At 35.7% G+C, this 13,786-nt stretch overlaps 1 protein-coding gene across 13 annotated transcripts in view; it reads right to left on the reverse strand.

Annotated features, from left to right (window-relative positions):
- Slmap (sarcolemma associated protein) overlaps positions 1-13,786 on the reverse strand; it is a 118,530-nt gene that overhangs the window by 37,542 nt on the left and 67,202 nt on the right. For 5 of the 13 annotated variants that reach the window (XM_028754055.1, XM_028754056.1, XM_028754064.1 and 2 more), the window contains 5 exons: positions 12,309-12,446; positions 10,021-10,189; positions 9,883-9,933; positions 9,409-9,459; positions 3,909-3,971 (listed from right to left, as the gene is read on the reverse strand). In XM_028754055.1, the coding sequence (XP_028609888.1) occupies positions 3,909-3,971; positions 9,409-9,459; positions 9,883-9,933; positions 10,021-10,189; positions 12,309-12,446 (472 nt within the window). The remainder of the gene's footprint in view (positions 1-3,908; positions 3,972-9,408; positions 9,460-9,882; positions 9,934-10,020; positions 10,190-12,308; positions 12,447-13,786) is intronic. The other 8 variants (XM_028754060.1, XM_028754059.1, XM_028754066.1 and 5 more) reach the window with 6 other exon arrangements.

Genomic DNA, 13,786 nt, shown 5'->3' on the forward strand with positions numbered 1-13,786 from the left:
TTGTCCTCCTTCCTGCCATTCAAGTGCTAAAAGAGCTGCCAACAGCCTTCAATGTATCTAGAGCAGACAAACTAAGAACAAAGAGATCAAACATTAGCAACATCTAACTCGGAGAGAAAGTTTTCCCATGATGGGGATGTAAACTACTTTCAATACAGAACCATAATTACTTGAGGTTTAGAAAAATAAAAAAATTTTAAAAACCTAAGTTTTAAAAAAAATGTATTTGAAGTAGAGTCAGCACCCAGATAACCCTGAAACTATTCTGAGGCTGACCTCACAGAGTGACACAGCATAAACACTGAGTCACCCACCAACACCTAGTCAGTGGATTCCTCTAACTAAGGGTTCAGTTTCAGTTAAGAGTGAGCGAACCCTGGCAGGAAGAAGGTACTATAAGCAGCCTGCAGAAACAGTGACTATAATTTCAAAATGAGGATAGGGCAAGAGAAAAAATATTTTGCAAACCAGTAAGATAAAAAAAAACACCTGGAGATACTGAAAGAAATAAACATGGATTAAGAACACAGGGGCGTTAATTTCACTTCGGGATACTTGGTAATGCCATCAAGAGTGAGCTGACTCCTGGGAAATGGATAATCTGTCTCTACAAAGCAGACCTGGGAGGAATGTTTCTCTGGCATCAGCAGCAAAATCTCTCCCCTTGTGAGGACACAGAGCAGCCTAACAGCCCAGATGCAGGCTGCTGTCCAGAGACCTGCCCTCTCTGCACTCAAGGTTGGGTCTTAGGTTATGTCCTTAGCATTCCACTCTGCACTTTTTAAGTTCATCAAATGAGAGTTCATGGACCCAAACAAAACAGGTGCAGTTTGTTAGCTCAGAAAGCATCTATAGCAAAACATAAGAATTCCAAATAATCTCTTAAGTTTATGAAGTAAACCTCAAGTAGTTCAAGTAACTAAACTTTACAGAGAAGATGGAAGGAAGCCCTTCCTAAACCTTGGGTATCCTGAAGATAATTTTTTGCTAATAAGTTTTTAACGAGTTTTAATGAAGTTACCTGCTAATTCTAGACTTTATGTAATTTTCTATAGAATATTTACAGATTGGGAATTATATAAAAGGTTATACTTAAGCCTGCATAAAACCCACTTCTTTTCCTAGAATTAAGCACTTTTCTCTAAAAGAACTTTTTAAAAAATATAGTCTGACTTTCCATACAAGGAAAACATTAAAATGTATTCCATTTAATGTATTAAAGTATACTTTTCTATAAAATCAATCTACATTTTTATGGGTTCATACAGGTAAGATGGAATATTTACCAATATACTAAATATAAAGACTCAATGGAAGTAAATCATGAGCTTTTTAGTTTTTAAAACACTGACTTTATGCTACATAAGCCTAATAAATAATAAACGAGGTATTTGACATTGCTTTTTAAAAGACTGGAAAAAAATCTGAAGTACTACTGTACACTAAATATATACTTTGTAATCAAGATCAATCAATTTAAGATGCCTAGCCATTAAAAATAAAACAAAACAAAAACAACATCAAAAACCAGCAAAACAGATTATGTATGGCTGTCAATACATAATCCCAAACTACTCATAAATTTACCTAAGCAAGGTGTTTGCTTAGTTTCCTTCCTTGTTATAAAGTCTACAATGGCAGTTTGTCATAAAATGACCCTTCTAACAACAAACAAGGCCAGAGGTAACCCTCTTTCCAGAAATCCTTATTTAAGGAACCAACTTAATTTGGAAAATTCACGATATCATCTGGAATCATCAAAAGCAAACGTTGCTACCTAAAACTCAGAAACCAGATTCTTATGATATCTTCTCTGAGCCACCCAAACAGAGTTGAACTTCTCACTATTTGCACTAAAAACTCAGAAGATCAGATGTATAGAAGCCCTTTTGTTTTGCTTTGTTTCTTGTTCTTTGTTCTGCCTTTTGATTACAAGAATGGGAGTCTATCTTTTGACTTTCCTTCTGTGTCCAGCAGGTTCAGCATTTTCCTGAGCAGATCAGTTAAGTGAGAGTCTCTTTTGTGACTTCTGGTCTCTTAATGATTATTTGGCTCATTTTACCACACAAGTACGATGTAATAAAATAAGCAGATTTTCTTCACTTAAGTATTAAACTACAATTTCACTCTATATTACTTTAAATTAAATGTATAATATAAATTAGACATTTTAAAGGGGTTTTGTTTCCTTTTATAGAATAGGCAAGTGATAAGAATAAGGTCTGTGACCTTTATTTGTTACCAAGAAGGACTTTTAAAAATTACAATTCAGCAAAATGTTCTTTTGAGGATCTCATTTGTTGGGCTTAAAGTACAAACTCTAAAAGCTAAAATATATACAAAATAAAATAAAAGTAGCATTATATATAATAAAAGTATCAATATTTCTTTGAGAACTTTATTTTAAAATTATGTCCTCTTGCTAATTTCAGTGGATATAAATTACCTTCCCTCATGGAAATCATTGTGCCAATTTCCATAATTGAAATGCAGTTATCAGATGGTCCACAAGTATTAGGAGTTTGGAAAATTTTCACATTTATTAAAAAAAAAAGACCTCAAAATAGCTTTACACTTTATTACAGTATATAAAACTGAGGGGGGGGGGAACAGCTCTTCTAAAACCATTTAATGCAAGTACATATTTTTCTAAATAACTCTTGGGAGTTCTAGCTGTGACCCACTGAAACTGTGTGCTCTAAATCCAGGTGTGACCCTTTTAACCACAAATGGTCCTGGGGTTAAGTATGAGGCAAACATATATATGCATGATATATGGATAAAAAAAAACATTCTTTTCAGGAGGGAAAGAAAGGAAAAATGCTTGAGAGTATCCACGTGACAGGAAATGAAACGCAGATAAACAAGCACTCTACTATACATGGTGACTTTACTGGTTACTAACAACATTAAAAAATGCCGTCACTTTCTGTTAAGAGATTTCAGCTGCTATATGAACTTCAAATAAAAAGATTCACAACATTCTGCTCAGAACTCAGAAGGGATCTAAATCACCAACAGCCAGTCTACCTTTAATATTCCTAAAGACATCCTTTTGGAAGTTGCCAATATTAGGCAACACCAGAGTGTAAGACAAGATAATGCTACCCCTTCCCTAAAATAAAAAGCTTTCACTGTGCTGAGGGCTATCTTGGAGCTGAGTGCCCAAAAAGACTACTTGCTTTTAATAACTTCATTTAATCTGAGAAATGTATTTAAAACTCTCACAATTCAATCTATTCTAGAACTAGAACTTGACTAAAGAAGCCACTGTCAGTCTTTCTTCATCAGGTGTCCACACAGGCACTTTTAGGTACACACAGGTACTCTACACACAGAAAGTTTAGGTGTGGGCGAGCGGGAGAGATGGCTCAGCAGTTAGGAACACTAGTTGCCCTTGCAGAACCTGGGTTTCATTTCCAGCACCCACATGGTGGCTCACAGCTCTCTGAAACTTTAGTTTCAGAGATCTGAGGCCTCCCTCTGGCCTCTGAAGACAGAGCACAGACATGGTGTACAGACATACAAACAAGCAAAACAAGCAGACAAAATACACACATAAAACTAACTAAATAAACATTTTTAAAATGAGAAAGTTTAGGTATTTCACAACCCAGCAGTCTGTTTTATTCCCTGATGGATGACTTTTACTTAGCAAGTTTGAAATTTTCTTCTGTGTTTCTGTGTGTGCATGTGTAGGGGCCACCGAAATGAAATGTTTCTGCTCCATACGAGTAGGCAAATGCAGAGAGAATATTTTTCTCAAAAGTGAGAAACAAGCAGGTTTGTTGATGCCTGAAGATAGCTACCTGTACCCTTCTGCTACACCAAGTACATTGAGGTCCTTGCAGCCTCTGCTTCAGCCCCTGATTTCATTGAAAGTCAATGTGAAAATACTCTGTACTCACTCTGGCATTCTAGGAATTGATGGATAAAAGTGCAGTCCCCGCCACTCTTTGAAAGCAAGTGCTCTAATAAAGAAAGAAAGACCTTTAAGGATATAGTTTGTTGCTGTCTTAAAATAAACAACAGCAAAGGTAAAGAAAAATTTAATTATTTTAACATAGGTAACTGAAAAGAACTAATAGAGTATATTTTAACACATTTTCAAGTTAAATACTGAACATTGTAATTTATATAGTCACTAGTTTACTCTGAACCGCTAGCTTTTAAAGGTGCAGTTTTTATCCAAAGAGCTCAAAATAAACAAAAACAAATATATTCCTTTAAAAAGCTTTTCCCACTTTTCATATGTACCTTTCTCCATAATTGGTTTGCAAATACTCTAAAGTGATTTTTGCGGTTTTATTACTGAATTAATTCCAGGTGTGTATACTAACAGTCTCTCTCTTCCAAGATATTGATCTTAATTGAGATATAAAAACTTTAGAATGTATAAAATCAGCCAGGCATGGAAGCATATGCCTAAATTCCCAACATTTAGAAAGATGAGGCAGGAGGACTGCCGTGAATTTTAGACCAACATGGGCTACATACACAGTGAGCTTCAAGGAAACTTGGATTATGATATAAGCCCTGTTTAAGAAGCTGGGAGGAAGTTACAGACAATAATTTCTGTACAATTTTGAAGAAATTGATGAGATAGATATTTTTACACATTCATTTTCACAAATGGCTTCCTTAATCTATATCATACACAACTACATTGTTTATCTCACCCAAATCTCATGCTCCACACCATTGAGAACAAGAGCTTCATAAATGGTGTGGCTTACTTAAATAATCCAGCTTTGTAAAAAGTAGAGTTTAAAAAGAGAAAATTAAAAATTAACATAGTAGTTAAAGAGTTTCAGTCCTTTTCTTACAATAGTCTTAATTCAACTGAAAGGTCAAGGGCTAACTTCTGAATCCAGATAACATTCCTCAGTAACGTATTTGTCTTTCAAAACTACATGAGAGGTTCCAGAAGCTTTAGTATAAAAGGCTGGGCCCCAGCATGGTGACCATTGGAAGGTCTGGGGGGCATTCCACCCTGGAAGGCGTCCACTGGCCCAGCACCACGTTCACTATTCACCCTGCTCTTCTCCACCTCCCCCTGCTCACCTCTCTTTTGTGACAGTGCCTATTTGATACCTTTCCTGTAAACTGCCTTCTTAGCCTTTCAAGTGTTATTTTCTTTTATCCTAGTTATACAATACCCAAAGGGCCTATGTTATAGTTATAAGATAAAAACAGGGGGGAGAAAATTAGTACAACTTTTGTTTTAGAAAGATCAATGAGAAGTACACTCAGCCTCAAATTAAAAAAAAATAAAAATTAACTAGAACAGAAATTTGGAATTAAAGCAGTAATTCAGACAAATAGAATTTGCCAACTGGAGTTAAAACAGAAACCCTCAATAGATTAAAAAGTGTCAAATTAAAAAGTCATTTTGCATAAACTCTAAGCACTTTCAAAACTCAAACTATGCAATATCATTTTAAGTGTGAAAATTTGTTTGGACAGATGAGGAAAATGTAGTCTATATACATGAGAGAACAGAGTTTTATTGATTATCTGCAAGAAAATGGAAAGAACTGATGATCAAATGTTGTTAAACGAGAGAAGCCAGACTCTTTCTTTCATAAGCTTCTTTCATATATAAAATCTAGATTTAAATGTATATATCATATATGTTATTGGGGAAGTAAGAAGGGGTTATGGATGGGGAAGTACCCTAAAAGGAGGGAGAACAAGAAAGGATAATGGGAGGAAAAAGACAAACACATCTCTTACATGTAATACAGCTTAAATCCACTTACTGGATATAAAGCAAAGGAACTGTTGGGGGAGAGGAGGAGTCAGTGGAGAGGGGATGATAAGGAAGAGCATACATGTACAAAAATGTCATAAACCTTTATGCATGCTTACAAAAAATTGTTAAAATTCATTTCAAACCAAACTTGAATGTAACTAAAAGACTTTATGATAGATATGAAACCAAATTTCAAACCAATATTAATCAATTCCTGGTAATTCTTATTAAAAACAGGGAATCCCACTGTGGTGGTCTGAATGAGAATGTCCTTCACGGGCTGATATATTTGAATGGTTGGTCCTGAGTTGGTAAAACTGTTTGGGAAAATTAGGAGGCGTGGCCTTGTTGAAGGAGGAGTGTCACTGGAGGTTGACTTTGGGATTTAAAACACAAGCCAGGCCCAGTCTCACTCTTTCTTGGCCTGCAACTTACTGATCAGATGTGAGCTCTCTGCTACTTTTCCAGCACCATGTCTGCCTACCTGATGATTGAGACTCACCCTCCAATACTGTAAGCCCCCAATTAAATGTTTTCTTCTGTAAATTGCTTTGGTCATGTTGTTTCTTCACAGCATCAGAACAGTAACCACGACACCCACTATTACTCACTAAGCTAAAGATCATTTATTCTAGTTTTGCATGCAGGAATCCACAAATGTCAGTCAGAAAAGGATGTTGGATTCCTGGAGTTAGAGTTACTGTGGTTGTGAGCTGCCATGTGGGGTCTAGGAATCAAACCTGGGTCCTCTTGCAGAGCAGAAAGTACTCTGAACCACTGAGCCATCTCTCCAGTACTCAATGTACTCTATTTTTAATATCTGAATCTGATCCTAAAATATTTAGTAGACTAGCTTAAATAAAGTTTATTTAAGTATAAAGGCAAATACATATGTACCATGTCTACAAAAGCACCTTTTACACACATAAGACAACATTCTTGTAGTCTATATAAAGCATTTCAAACATGACACTTAATAGTCTATTACTTGAATTCGGGCTCTTAGGAATTAAGTTGACACAACTACAGAATATATTACTATCACTGGTAATCCAAAAGGAATCTGATGCTTACAGGAAGGAAAACAAGTCTCTGTGATATTGGTTAAAGTAAAAGAGATGGAAAAACAAACAAACAAACATGGAAACATAAAGAACCATTCTATTTAGAATGCGGAGTTTATACAAATGAGTTTCCTATGGATTCTGGCTTTATAGCCATGTTGTACCTTTGCTATTGTAGCTATTAATTGCATATGCCACTAAGGCATTTAAACAGAGTTCGTTCTAACCAAGCTATGTGGTAGAATAAAATAAATACATGATTTCAAACACTTACTAGGGAAAATTAATATGAAATGGATCATTATTACCCTTTAAATATTGGTTACATTTTTAAATAACATTTTAAAAATTGCTGGTTAAATAAAATTTACTAGTAAAATGTTTTTACTTGCTTCTTTTTAAACTTTTACTGTAGTTACTAGAAATTTTTAAATTTCTCACATATTACTTTTAGATAGCACTGTTCTACACCCCAATATATATTCAAATAATGCTTATTTAGAAAACTTAAGTCATTTCAAAAGAGTTCATTGGAAGAAATATGAACTACAATGTCTCTAGATACTGTTGATATTTTCTCTTACATCTATACTTAATATTTTTCTCTACTGCTGAAAGGGTAATGTTAACTTTAAAATTCATGAAAATTGTGGCTGTGAACTTTGGTGATGTTTTAAAAGGTTAATTATCTTACTACAAAGTCCACTCTGCAATAGAATGTAGCATAATGAGACATTTGTGCAAATGTAAAACCTTACTGTCAAAATCTCTGCTAGTCATTCTCATGGTACTTAACACATTGTCAACAGAGACTCAGATGCTTCAACAATGAGATAATAATTATAGCAAGGAGTGCTCCATAACAATATAAAAATTTTATTCATTTAATATTAAATTAAAGAGTCTAGAACTATTCTCTAATAGGAAAGCAGACTATTAACCTAAATTTGGGGGCAAAAATTTTACACAGTAATCTGACAACTCTAATAAAAAGATGGTTTTGTTATGTATATAAAGATTCTTAACTGAAAAAAAATAAAAGTCCATAGCTTGTATTAATGAATGTAACATTTGACACATATTCAAGGAAATATGAATTTAATTAAAAAGTATACAATCAGAAAGAAAAAAAGCAAGCAAAATAATAATGGAAAACATAAAATCAGTTAAGAAAAAAAAAGAGTATGTAGAAGACAAAGATTAACTCATTTGACCAAAATTTGCTAAACACTTTTAATACATAGCAACTAAAAGTTTTGGTAAAATGAATATAAACTACACCTTTAAAAATTATCAAATTGAAACTCAAAAGCTCAAATCTGAAAAACCTATGACATTTTATAAACTACACAGAGAAGTCAAATAGCAATTGATACTTTTTTCTCAAGAATCCTAAAATGCACAATATATGCAATATAAGACCTTGACTAGACAGCTTACATTTACATGATTATCTGAGCTATTTGGCAGTTACTATAAGAACTTTTTTTTTCCTTTTTGTAATGCTGGATTAGAATCCAAGGCATAAACTTGGAAAACACATGAAACTACATCTCTAGCTCATCCATTTTTTTTTTTATTTCAAACAAATCAAAAGAAACTATTTCTTAGCTCTGACCTCTTTCCATGATAAGGATATACCCTGATATGTGGAATACAGTTTCATTAGAAGTTCTAGTTCTGACCTTAATACCTTCCTCTAAATTCTGTATATTAAAATCAGCTGATAAGCACATCAGTATTGACTAAAAATAATTTTAATCCTTTAGAACTCCACATATCCAGTGTAAGAATAAGCACACAACTGGAGTTGGTTCTCTGTGACTCTTAGAGAAAAGGGGCAAGCGGCCAAAGTGAACAAGGCCCTTATGACTACAGGACTATAGGACTTAAAAGCCAGTAATTAAAAAGCATCCATGTGCTGGGAGGGTGGCTCATGTCTTTGATCCCAGTATTAGTGGGACAGAGGCAAACAGATCTGTGTGAGCTCATGGCCAGCATGATTTAAATAGATAGTTCTAAGCAGCCATGGTGGCACAGTGAGACTCTGCATAAAAAGGAAGGGGGGAAGGGGGGAAGGAAGGAGGGGGGTGAGGAGGAAGGACAACAAAAAACAACAAAAACTAATACACTGGCTAGGTTTTGGTCAATTGAAAATTCCTCTTCCCAGAAAAAAAAAGGGTCAAAGAATCAAAAACTAAAAAGCATTTATTTTTAGCTAAAGAAAGTATTCGATGGGACGTTAAGTAAGTTCATAAACCGCAAACGGAAACCTGGAAGCCAAGCGTAATGGACAGCAGTACAAGCTCCTCGGAAGGTAAGAGCCACACAAAACAAGCCACTGCTAACAAGGTGCAGCATTTTCTCACCTGAGCCATTGCAATTTCCACATAGCAAGGGATATCTAAGTATAGATCACCTCTGTATCTTAGACTATAAAGACAAGCTGGAATTTAAATGACGAATTTCAATGGCATGTGAACAGTTGTAGATGTGTGTTATTCAAGTACTAAAAATCAAGCATTTAGCTCTGTTCTACTTAAATGATAGAAGGATGCCATGAAAAAATACTTAAGTTTTTTACGCTACCTTTTTCTGTGCTCCCATTTATTTTAGGTAAGAAGTCATCAACTTGTATCCCTAGGATTAAGACAGGGTGTCATTGCCTGATCAAAGAAAGTGTTAACTTTAAAACTGGCTTCAAGGGTAACTACAACATTTTATATTTCTACTCACACTGACTTTGTATAGAACACTGTACTTATAAGAAGAGTTCAAACTGCCATTTTCTACTAATTCAGGCTTAGAGATTCAGGTTCCAAAGAACTTTAGGGGGGGGGGGGGGAAACCTGCTACTTAGGATCTCAGAGTCAAAAATCTGTCTCAAAGTCTGAACAATGGCACCCACTAGTGGCAATCATGAGTATTGTAAAAGGTGATTTCTAAATACACTTGGTAAGTGAAGTATCAAGTGAAAGAAATAAACAGCGTGAGGCGTGAACAATGTGAGCTGGGAACGAGCTCAACAGCTCATGGAGACTTGTTTAATAACGTGACACCTACCTAAGCTGCTGCAGTCTTTAAGAGTTTTCTCCTGTAGATGTTCTAACCGTACTGTAAAAAATAGTCCAAGAAAAAGGTATTTCACAGACAAAGAGAACAAAAACCCAATAAAACCAATTTCTGTCTCAGCCAGCTTACCTTGTAGAGCTGTTAGCCTTTCATTGGTGAAGTCATTATCAGCTTGCAAAGCTTCAATTTTGGCCTGGAGCTCTTGTTCCTTTTCTTCCATTTCATCAATTTTAGTCTGTAATTCTTTCTTCTCCGCTTGTCCCTTCTGTTGGATTTCCTCTTGTTTTCCCTCTGCTACCTGGTGCGTAGGAATCTTCAGTCAATCATAAAACCTCACCTTGCTTTAACTATCCTAAAGTCATGACTGACTTCACTCACTTACACTTCTGAGAAATATATTCAGAATTACAGAGCAGATTTATAAAGCTGATTTTCTACAGAAAACAAAGGCAGACTTGATACAGAAAGTGAGTGACCTGCACTGAGCTCACGACTACACAGCACTGAGAAGGAAAACTTAGAAGCAAACAAGGAAACACAGGAGATAAACAAATGATAGAGTCTAACTTAAATCCTCCATGTTTGTTATGCGGGAAATAGAGTCCCAAATTTACTATTACTATAACTTGTTTGATAGTTCTAAAACACAACACTAATTAAAATTATTAACTAAAAAGATGATAGTACAAACCCTTTCCAAAAACATTTCTCTCGACAACAGCTCTCTGAGAACTTCCGTGAGCTATGTTCTGCCTTCTCTGATAAACACTTATCTTGTAGGCACTATACTGAGGGCAGGATCATTTTTCTTTTAATTAATTTTTAAGTTAATATCACAAGGTACTGTTTTACTATGGCACTCTTCATACATACGTGTCTATACATTACTTTAATTCATCCTTATTGTACCGCCCATCAGATGACTTGCTGCCTCTCTGGCTGTTTCCATCTCTCTTCCCACACAGCCCTTTTTGCTTTCATGGCACACACATTCTATTTTCTCTCCAGTCCCCCACAATCTCTTCCTTCCCTCCCATAACCCACTAACAGATATGAGTAATACTGAGATGGATTTTCAACAAGTCAGTCACAAGACTTTAAATGATCAACTAGACATTATCTTATGGTCTGATGCCCTTATTAAAAATGTTTCAGAGGAAACGCAGCTGAAACAGAATCAATAGCATAGCTGAAGGCTGAGGCCAACCACAACTCAAGCAGGTTATCCCAAGAGCCCTTTGAATTTACTGCAGCACTAAACAGCTAGTCCATAACTCTGAGATGACCTAAAAATGAGGTTTTAATAGCATCCGATTATATTAGACTTTGCTAATTCTTTTTTTAAACTTTATTATTATAATATGTATATATATGACGCATGGGTAGGTGCATGTAGAGATCAGAGCACAACTCTGTGGTGTTAATTCCTTCCACCATGGGCTTCTGAGAGTCAATTCAGGATATCAGCCTTGTATTATCCTATGAGACATCTCACTATGGCTTTTGATTCTTTTTATAATTTATCTATTGTTATTATTATTATTGCTGTTATTGTATATGTCTGTCTGCTTGTCTGTGTGTCTGCATATGTATGTATGCATGTGTGTGTGTGCACATTAGTGTTACACATGGCTAAGTTCTAGTGCATGGGTATCATGGCCCTCAAGTGGAGATCAGAAGCTAACTTTGGGGACTTTCCTTCCTTCCACCATGGGTTCTATAACTGGTTTATATGGCAATACCCACACTGAGCTATCTCACCAATTCATATCATATTGATTTTCATCTACTTCCAAGTGTATATTAGAAAATGTTGTTCTTTTCTTAGACTATGTGATGCTGAAGCAAACACCACATCTGCTGTTATGAAGTGCTGACTACATTTCCAGACGTACATCTACTGTAAAGGCTTTCAATTTCCAACAGTCATAGAGGGTAGACTAAATAGATCTATCAGATTCAACCTTTTAATTTTATCCAATTTTACATCAACAGCTACTGAGTGATTCATAAACTTTTAAGCTGTTCATATGTTAGTGACTATTAGCTTAACATGCTTTCAGGTAGTTAAATATAAGCTCTGATGGCTGGACTAAGAATGTCCCTCACAGGTCACGTGTTTGAATACTTGGTCCTCAGCTGGTAATGCTGTTTGGGCAGGTCTACGAGGTGTTACTCTGCAGGAGGAATTATGTCATAGGGGATAGGCTTTGATGTCTCAAAGCTTCACCCATTCCCAGTGAGCTCTCAGCTTCCAGCTCCAGCTGCCATACCTGCCTGCTGCCACACATCCTCGCCATGATGGTAAGAGATTCCTACTCCTCTGGAGCCCTAAGCCCAAGTCACCTCTTCCTTCTATAAGGTACTTTGCTCATGGTGTTCTATCACAGCAATATAAAAGTAACTAATATACATACCTTTAATTTATCAGATAAATCTTTAATTTCATTAACTGCTCCGTTATATTTATTGGCTAATTCTCTTAATTCTTCCTGAGTCCGTTCATTCATCTCTTTCAAGTGGGTACATTCATCTTCAGTATTACTCAGACTTCGCTGCAAGTCAAGTTCACAGGTAATAATTCACTTAGAGTAAATGGGTACTTATTTAAAATTAATGTAAATTCAATTTGTAAAAAGTGTAGCTCTGTACTAGTGTGTATGAACATTGGACTAAATTTATATAAAGCTGAGTTAAAAGACAAAAAATAATTTCAGGAACATATATACTAAAACACAACTAAGAGTTACTTTTTTTTAAAGATTTATTTATTTATTTTATGTATATGAATACACCATTTTTCTCTTCAGACACACCAGAAGAGGGCATCAGATCTCATTACAGATGAGCCACCATGTGGTTGCTGGGAATTTAACTCAGGACCTCTGGAAGAGCAGTCAGTGCTCTTAACCACTGAGCCATCTCTCCAGCCCAAGAGTTACTTTTTTAATGTTGGGAAATGGGCAGAGAAAGTTACCTATTATTATTACTTTAAAGAGGTCAACAAGTATGACTTTTAGCCTTGAATTATTTTAAAACCACCAACTCCTTTTCTATTTGCTTTTGAAACAATACTATGTTACTCAAGTTGGCTTCAAGTTCACTATGGAGTCCAGGCTAGCCTAATCTCCTGTGACTCTCCTGCCTTACACTCCCAAGTGCAATGACTATAAGTACACTCTATCCACTCTACCACACTCACCTCTAAGTCAACAATCCTTAAAGAAAGAATAAAACCATGTAACAATTCATCTAATGTGAAAACAGAAAGATGCTTGAAACTTTGTGTATATGTCAGATTAATCAAACATCAATGAATATAAAGCACGTGTTATAGAATGAGACAATAACACAAACTATCCATGTCCTCACACATGCTAAGCACATGCCCACTGAGCTAAATCCTCAGTCCCAAGAATCACATTTTGATTTTGCATAGGACCTAGAAGATACTAAACTTGTAAAGCCTGAGATCCAGTGCCACTCTAGAGCAGTGGTTCTTAACCTCTATGGGTAGAAGACCTTCTCCTAGGATGCCTAAGACCATCCAAAAACACAGATATTCACATTATGATTAACAGTAGCAAAATTACAGTTATGGAGTAACAACAAAAATAATCTTATGGTTTGGGGGGTCACTACAACATGAGGAACTGTATTAAAGGGTCTCGGCACTAGGAAGGCTGAGAACCACTGCTCTAAAGGATGGGTAAAACATCAAAGGTCTCAGCCTTATGAGACCATCTTCCACTAAAAGTCAGCAACCCTTATGACAAAAGATCAATTCCCACTAGACATGGTGTCAGCATGTCTTTAATCCCACTACTTGGGAGACAAAGTAGTTAAGGGTCTATGTGGCAAATTCCAGACCAGGCAAAGGTAGTTCACTTCCCAG

This window comes from Grammomys surdaster, unplaced genomic scaffold (assembly GCF_004785775.1).
Source record: "Grammomys surdaster isolate TR1022 unplaced genomic scaffold, NIH_TR_1.0 125979, whole genome shotgun sequence".
NCBI classification, from domain to species: Eukaryota; Metazoa; Chordata; class Mammalia; order Rodentia; family Muridae; genus Grammomys; species Grammomys surdaster.